Below are 8693 nucleotides of genomic sequence, written 5' to 3' on the forward strand. Positions count from 1 at the left end.
CTTCTGACCTATCAGAATCAAGCCTGTGATGTTGTGTTGTTCAGTAAAATAGAATTAATATTTCAATCCTGTGAAGCCACCTTCAGTGATGTTTTTTTCTAACTGCAAATGGCAAGATCAGGTTCATGTTTGAAACCAGAGATTAAACTTTTATTTATAATTTGAATTAAATACCACGAGGATTTAGCACAAGGATAAAAAGTGGCATTACTTGAAAACACCACATCGTTTGATCGTTCTTGTTTAGATGAAATTTCTGTTATACCCCTAAAAGGCATTATCATACACTTTACTGTGCAAAGAAGTTTGATCCCCTGATAAACAAGCTGTGATGTCAGAGCAGGAGAAAATTTGGGAGAACGTTCTACAGTCAGAGCTCAGGGGGAAAGGAAAGAGTGAAGACAGAGAGACAGAGAGGGAGGAAAGAAACAGAGAGAGCAAGACCCCAATCGCTGCACACTTTCTGACATGGTGAAAGGCTCGATAAGAGACATCAGGGCTTTAGATTCTTAGCACCAAAAGACCAGCAGTGAAAAACAGAGAGAGCTGATTTTTACTAGTGTTGGGATTGAAATTGTTGAAAAACACAAGGTGATTTTTAAGGGAAAGTGGGAGGTCGTCAGGTCTGGACTGGCTTGGATTTTCTTCTCCAGCACATGGTGTGTATAAATGGGGTCTGGGATACTATGACTTTTAATAAGAGAGCCTTAGTGACTGACCAACTTGATTTGAAAAAAGAAATAAAAATCTAAAAAATAAAATCCACTTTGGAGACCAACTGGACCAAGAGCCAAAAGGTGAGTCTCTGTTTACAAACTCTTCATCATTTCACATTTCATACCTCGTATTTTAGTGTAAAGTGTTCAATATTAGTTGTGGTATTGGTTTAAGTGTGCTGCATATCAATGTACAAATGATCTAATCTCTACCTTTGAGAGCAAGTGATCTCTGGAAGAATAGAGTAGAAAATATCAAGGAATGTTGCAAAACTAAATAAATATACACTGTAATAACAAGGATAATTTTAAACATGCTTTCCCCAGAGAACAATAAATTCAAGATGGATGAATTCTCTATGGTTCTGTTTTAAGACTGACATTTCAGTCAGATGTAAAAGCAGCTAAACAGAGCATGAAGTCCGTTGGGGGAAAAAACAGTCAAAGCCCTTTTTATTTTCAAAATGGTTGCAAATGTTAATTCTGATTATCCTTTTCTTATCTAACTCTTTTGTTGTTGATCGTTCCCCTGCAAATGCATGATTCTGCAAAGCTCTAAGTCTCCTTTTCATCTATAGAATCATAAAGTAAGCTACTGTCAAGGAAACCAGATAAGATAAAGAAACTTGTCAAGAATAAACATTCCTAAAGTACGGCTACTATTTTATTCATTGCCTCAGAACTCTTATTTGAGAGACAGTTAGACAAAAAATACAACAAAAATAAGTGGAAAGTGAGAAAATAATTATCTTATAAATAATAAAATAAAAATCAATAAGCCTGCAATCACACATTTTGTCTTTATATCTCATTTTTACAGCCAGTTATGGAGACCCTCCTCAGAGAGTTTTTTAACATCACTCCTGATCCTCCGGTCAACATCTCTCACCGCCACTGGGGGGTGCCTTACTTGAAGAGATTAGCGCATCTGGACGAGGCACTTTATGAGGATTTTTACGGTCTGTGGGTCACCCTCATGGTGGTCAACAGCATCATGTTTTTGGTGGGGCTCGTGCTAAACAGCTTGGCTCTCTACGTTTTTTGTGTGGGGACAAAATCACGCACTGCGCCCCTCATCTACACCATTAACTTAGCCGTAGCTGACCTCCTGGTAGCGCTGTCTCTGCCGGCGAGGATTGCTCTGTATTACAGCGGGGGTGGCTGTGTGGCCTGTTCATATGTGCACACGTTTAGCTATTTTGTTAACATGTACTGCAGCATCTTGTTCCTCACCAGCATCTGCGTGGACCGTTACATGGCAGTGGTTTGGGCTGCAGGCACAGCAGACCGCTGCAGAAGCCCTGCTGTAGCTAAAGGTGTTAGTGCAGGGGTTTGGATCTTCTCTGTGGTGGTCACCTATTCATTCCAGACCACAGCTTTGGAATTTGGTGGATCATCTTGCTGCCACCTGCCTGTGCTGTTTGCTGTCACTGTGCTGGAGTTTGTGATCCCCCTGCTGGTAATCATGACTTTTACAGCTCGAGTTGCCTGCGCTCTTGCCAACGACCGTCTCATGGCACAAAGCCGAGGTCGAAGGTCAAGAGCTGTGCGTCTCTTACTGGCTGTGCTTATCGTCTTCGTCATCTGCTTCACGCCCTTCCATGTGCGCGAGGCCCTTGTGTACTTCCGCCTAGGAGGTGGCAGAGAACAGCATGTGGTTGCCTATCACACCACCGTGACCCTCAGTAGCCTAAACAGCTGCCTAGACCCTGTGGTCTACTGTTTTGTACCTGATAACTTTCGCTCTGCCCTGCGCCGTGCTTACAGGAGGAGGGAGCCTCAGCATTCCAGTGGAGCACAGGTGACTACCCCTCGCCAAAACTCCAAAGGGTCCAGCACCACCGTGGCTGTTGTTTACAGCATAGCCAGGCTTACACTTAGTCCCTGCACCCTGCCTCCGACTGAGCTGCCTGCATGACGGAAAAAAGGTAGAAGAGAAAGAACAGGAGAGAAAGAACAGGCAAAAATATTTCTTTAATATACAATTAAACTGTCTCAGAAGTTGAACCTTGGATCATCTCTCACAGGACTTTAACCCTATATAGCTGTGTGTATAATTCAGTCAAAAAAATAAGTGTCCAGATTTAAGCGACCATCAAAGAAAACTCCATGTCCCTGACTGACTGAGTGACTTATCCCTGTTTACACACATACATTATTATATTGTTTAATATTGGGTTAATGTGTGCAGGTTCCACCTCAACATGCAACTGGTTTGTTCTTTTTTACTCATTGTTAATGCATGTTCTTATGATTTAGTGTCCTTCTCGCTTAGCCAAGTCAGAATATTTATTCATTGTTCTAATTCTGTGCTATCTGGCTCAACAATCCATGGAAAACTGCATGCTTTTCCAAATATATTATGAAAGAATTGACCTGAATGGTTACAATATGGAAATAAAAACACTTTGCCCAAAGATAACTACAAGGTAATAGATAATACAGAGATGCTAATATCTTTGGCTTAGCCATAGCATTTTTAGAATTCAAGTGTGTAAAAGTATAGAGTAAAATACGCTTTTTATCAGATGTGCGGTTTGTCGTTTAGCGTGTTAGTATGAAGCTGCCTCATTTATCAAAAAGGGTTTTGTAAAATTCTGTTTTTTCTCTATGCCTGCTAGGTTTTTCTGGTTAGCAATATTTGCATCTTCAATACGTTAGCATTAGCATTAGTGCTCTAAAGAATTCACATTGAGCTATAAGGAAATTGTGATAAAAGTAGCCGTGGCCGAGAAGCATACTTTGCCCTCCTGCACAGCTTTTGTCACCTGTTAAACAAAACATGGCTAGACAATTGTGGGCACCAATAAACCCATGTATACACATATACACACACTTAAGATGTTCAGTTCAGGTATCTTAAAGGAAGTATATGTTACCCTTTACAGCCCATAGCAAATGAAAATATATTAAGGAAATGTATCTAATATTTCTTATCATGAGCTTAATACACAAGGTTTCCATCCATTGAGAGAGTTAATACATTTTAACAGTTAACTCTTTAGCTCTTATTTTTTTTTATAATTATTTTATATTTTAACAAAAACTTATTCCTTCATGATTGCCATTTCTTTGTAAACACAAACATAGTCGTCTCTCCCAGTTTGACTCCCAGTTTGGCGATGGTGTCAAGTGCGAGGTTCTCGCCATGTTTCTTGTTAAAGACCATAAACATCTTCCTGATCCAGCCGTGAGAATTATTTTGATACGTTCTTCTTTTGTCAAAGGAATCCTTAAGTTTATCCAGAAAAAATTAATAAATTCAAGCCAACATTACTTATTTTGAAACAAAAACCAAGCTTCAGTGTTCTTAGTCAAGATACTTTTACTTACTAAGATTTCATTTTTAACATGATTCACTTGCCCTTGCATTAACCTTCAGGTGTCTACTGTATACTTATCTATATTTCTTGGAATAGATTGCTATTTGGATTTTGCAGTCAAACATTATATGTTCCATTAAACTCATTAGTTCCTATTAGATGATGTATTTGACATCTCTGAATGTGAATGTTTAAGGCAAAGACCTACAGTATATCTTACACGGAATTCATTTCTTTTCTGCGTCAGTTGATTTAATGGACCAGGCAGTTCGTGTGTTTATGTCTGTAAAGGGTGAAGACGGAAAAATCAAACCTCTCAACATTCTCCAGCATGCTTTTAGTCCAAGCCATTTCCTGACCTATCCTCAATGGACCTGGCACAAAAACATTTAAATCCCCAGTGTAATTTGTTTTAAATTATTGTCCCATTACAGCTAATAGAGAACAGCATGCCACCCACAGATCTGTTTGGATTCTCTTTAACTTATTCAGCAGATTCAATAGAAAAACCATTAAACTTCAGACTTCAATGGCACACATTAGACCTCACAGCAATAATTTAATTACATAATGCTGACATGCTTCCACATTCATTTTTACTGTAATTGAGATTCTCAGTATTGAGAAAGTGCATTGCATTTATTAACAAAACAATTTTCCATATATGCAAATGTTGCAAATGTTGCTGCCAATCAAATGTTATACTTGTTACAGCGTTGTCGTTTAACTTATTCTCCGCAAGAGGGCAGTGCAAGATAACCTCTAATACAAATCAACCATAACATTAAATGAGAACTTAAAACGGTGTTACATTAAGGGACAAAACACACAGAGTCAGTATTAAAGGCTTCAGGGTCCATAATAAAATATATGGTTGATCATTGGTGGGCTTGTTAGTATGTTATAGGACACTCTTGTCACATGGTATGGCTTAACTGATAAGTTCTAAAACAACTCTTACAGAAACATCATAACGTGTAACAGACTATATGAGAACAAGGTGTCTAAGGAGGGATAACTTTTTACTGCCATAGGTTTTGGTTTCACTTAGTGAAGCATCACTGAAATTTAATAACAAGTTCCTTCTGACGGTTCCCAGTTATCATACAGAGATGCACTTGAATCTTAATGGCCTTGGTTGCTTCCAGAATGACTCCACCCCATCCACAGGATATAATGGTCACTAAATGGGTTGATGAGGATGAAATTGAAGTAAGTTATGCTATGGCTTTTACACTCATCACATCTCAGCTCTGTTGAAAACTTATGATTATATTTTGGAGTGATGTTGAAGTGATTGTTTTCCTCACCACCATCATCACCATCAACACCAACTGTGGGAAAATGCTTTGGAGGTACAGTGATCATCCTGTTCCAGTATAACACCAGAGACTTGTAAAGTCAGAGCCACGGAGCATGAATGCTGTGCTGGCTGATTTGTGGCCTGACACTTTACGAATCACTTTATGTTACTTGTATGTCTGTGTTTACAGAAGTTGTGTACAGGGACATGATGTTTCAGTGCCATGCAGTTGATCCAGGCATGTGTTTGGGTGGTTTGGTTAATGTGTGAGGAAGTTTGTTACAGGATATGAAAGCTTGACTTGAATATTCTCTCACCAGCTTCAGACACAGTTTTAGTTATGCAAACATGTTCCTTCTTTGTCGCATCAGAGTCGTCTGACAAAGGCGGCGGCTGTGTGAAAAAGACTCGCTTTTCTGAGGACACAATCTCACAATCTTAGCATCTACACAAATAGATATGCACACACACACACACACACACACAATTTTGCCCACAGACATTGTTTCTTAATACCTAGTAGTACTGGTAATAGTAGTCATAGTAGTGGTAGTAATAGTTGCAGTAGTAGCAGTCAGGTCTTACAATGTCTGCTTTTTATTTATATCATAATAACAGTCAGAGGTGGAAAGTTTTTCAACACAAATATCTTGACAACTTTCCAGATCGTTCGTCACGTGCTGTTTATTCTGCTCACGGCTACATACGCATAGACCACTCAGCTCACTGCTAAGAAAGAGAACTAAAGAAACAATGATGCACTTCTGACAACTTCTGATCTCCAAATCTATTGTGGATACGGTTGATTTGAACTGCTACTTTAGTCTTTAGTTATAAAGACTGTCCTATGCTCGTCCCATTATTCACATCCATATCTGCTTTTACTGAATATCGTTTCAATACACAGTTCTGTCTGCCTTTTTGGAATACAGCTGCAATAATATAGAAACTATTGGGTGTTATCTAGAAGATTATGTTTCCAGTTTAAGTCTGGTTTGTCTCAAAGATTCTTCACAGTCAGGCTGCTTTCTAAAAATGTCTACAGTTAAATTTTCGGTACAAATAAAATGTAATAGAATTAAACATTAACATACAGAAGAAACATTAAACACTTTACTATTCTACTATACTACTATACTATATAGTAGAGACAATATACACTATATGGCAAGAAATACATAAACAGTTCCATCATATCTGAACTATTTCTGTTGATACAGAGAGCTAGAAGATTGTCTGGAATAACTTTTTATGCTCTAACATTATGATTGAATGAAAAACAAACTGGAACACTGACTGCATACCAGACCTCTACGTCAAACTCACTAATTTCTAGTTCAGGCATGAAACTCTACCTTCGTGCTGATTGGTTCTCTAGATGTTCTATAGACTTTTCCCTGTCTATGTTCTATAGACTTTTCCCTTTTTATCCCAACTGAACTCCTGGAATTAGCCTCAGCATGAAGCGGGTGATTTTCCTCCTTCATCTCTGTCTTCCCAGCACCACCTGTTTATACAGTATCTGCTTCAGGTAAGGTTCCTCCTGCCTTATCTTACAGCAGCATGTTCCTCATATCTCTATGAATGTTCAGGTTTAAGTCTCTGCACTCACCCAGCAGCAGCAAAAGCACCAGCACCAAGATCAAACCTACATTTCCTTCCCATCAATAAAAGCTCTTTACCCCCAAGAGCTGTCATGAGTGAAATTCTGTTGTGGCTAAATGTTCAAAATCCCAAGTAACAAAAGTCTTCCCAGAAGCGTAAAGGTTGTTATCACAGCAAAAGAGTCCCACGCTTTTGGACTCGGATGCTCGACAAGCACAATTTAGATGTAGTATGGTCAGATGTACGTTTGACCATATAGTGTACCTATAACACACTCTACCACTCTTTTTTGGTGTGAATGAATCATAGAATACTATGATGTTTCTTTACATTAAAAAAAAAACTGATATTGCTCTTTTATGTTTTTATTAATTACTCAGTGACACTGCTGATGAAAAATCCCAACTTCCTTCTGTGGTACAGATTTCTTGGATTTGAAAACCAGAAACAACCACCATGATGTAATGATGGGAAATGTCGCATAAAGGAAAAAACAGAAAAGAAAGAGGAAATATAACAAAGTAGTCTAGGCACTTATTCTGTTGCAAACATGATATAAGATCAGCAACTGGAAGGAAGTTTCAAGCTGAATTATCAACAATGTAAAGACAATGCCCAGTCTGTGGGATTATTAGACTTGGGTGCTTACCAGACCTCTGACCTGTGTGTATGTGCCCTGGGAACAAGAAGTTTGGTGTAATATTTTGATGGTCATAGGGAAAATAACACAAAATGAGTCAAAGGCTCCTGGGTACAGTACGAGTTTCCTGGTTTAATACACACGTAGAAATAACAAACAGTGGGAAATCTCTCAGAAGGCTTCCTGCTGCCCGGTATCATGGTGCTAAATGCTACCATGCAATCTCTAGCTATGAGCATCTGTGTGTCAAAATGACTGAGTGCACAATAAACTGCTGCATGCGTAAATACTGTGTGTTATTCAGTGGCAATAGCCATGACCGCTGTAGAGAGGTGGAGAGGGAGTAAGGTCTCAGTGTAAATGGTTGCCAAGGTTGTTTCAGAAATTGTCCACTTTGCAGATACAGTTGCCAGTTTTTACATCCTTAACACACTTTTTTTTAATGAAAAAATAATAACTCGTTATTTTCTTAACAATTGTGTAATAAAGTGTGAAATCCTAAACTGAGCTTCCTACAGGTGCCATAATACTGCACAATAGGCATTTCATTCATACGATCAGGATGTAAAAGCGCAAGGGAGAAATCAAAAGTCTATGAGTATTTCAGTGCTTAAAGAGTGATGGAGGGGCCAAAAGGACGGAAGGCCATGGGAGGCCAGAGCCAAAACAAGACTGTGTAGAGCAGGGGTTACTGGGATCTTCCCCCAGCCGCAGCTTACAGAGAGGCCAGTCAGGAAGCCATTGTGTTGATATAGTGTAGAAAGGAGAAACATGGAGTGCCGTAGTTGGCCTCTGCCCTGGCCTGGCTCCAGACTGCTATTGTTCCTCTGTGTGAAGTGCTCCATTATCTAAAGGGTCTATTTCACCTCACTCACTTTCACACCCGGTGGAACAGTGCATGACTTTTGGGGTGGGGGGGGCTGGGCAGTCTGAAAGATTGGACCGTGCTGACCACACACGGTTCCCTTACGAAAAGTCATATACAGTTTGCACGCAATCGTAAACTTTTCCCATGGGATTATTTTAGCAAAACAATGTCAACGTGCATTTTACCTGAAATTGCACGTATGAGGGAAAAAGTACTGGTGTGAATTCTGCCTCTTTTC

At 39.3% G+C, this 8693-nt stretch overlaps 1 protein-coding gene across 1 annotated transcript; it reads left to right on the plus strand.

The window, feature by feature from the left end:
- Positions 1-402: 402 nt before the first annotated feature.
- On the plus strand, positions 403-7072 carry LOC132837550 (G-protein coupled receptor 20). Its single transcript, XM_060857276.1, has 2 exons — positions 403-797; positions 1537-7072. Exon 2 carries the CDS (start codon positions 1543-1545, stop codon positions 2632-2634), a length of 1092 nt encoding a protein of 363 aa, XP_060713259.1. The 5' UTR covers positions 403-797; positions 1537-1542; the 3' UTR covers positions 2635-7072.
- The last annotated feature ends 1621 nt before the right edge of the window (positions 7073-8693 follow it).

The sequence above is a fragment of the Tachysurus vachellii genome, chromosome 21 (genome assembly GCF_030014155.1).
Source record: "Tachysurus vachellii isolate PV-2020 chromosome 21, HZAU_Pvac_v1, whole genome shotgun sequence".
NCBI classification, from domain to species: Eukaryota; Metazoa; Chordata; class Actinopteri; order Siluriformes; family Bagridae; genus Tachysurus; species Tachysurus vachellii.

Excerpts from the sequence above, each read along its gene's own strand:
- LOC132837550 (XM_060857276.1), top strand. The coding sequence starts at position 1,543 with ATGGAGACCCTCCTCAGAGAGTTTTTTAACATCACTCCTGATCCTCCG.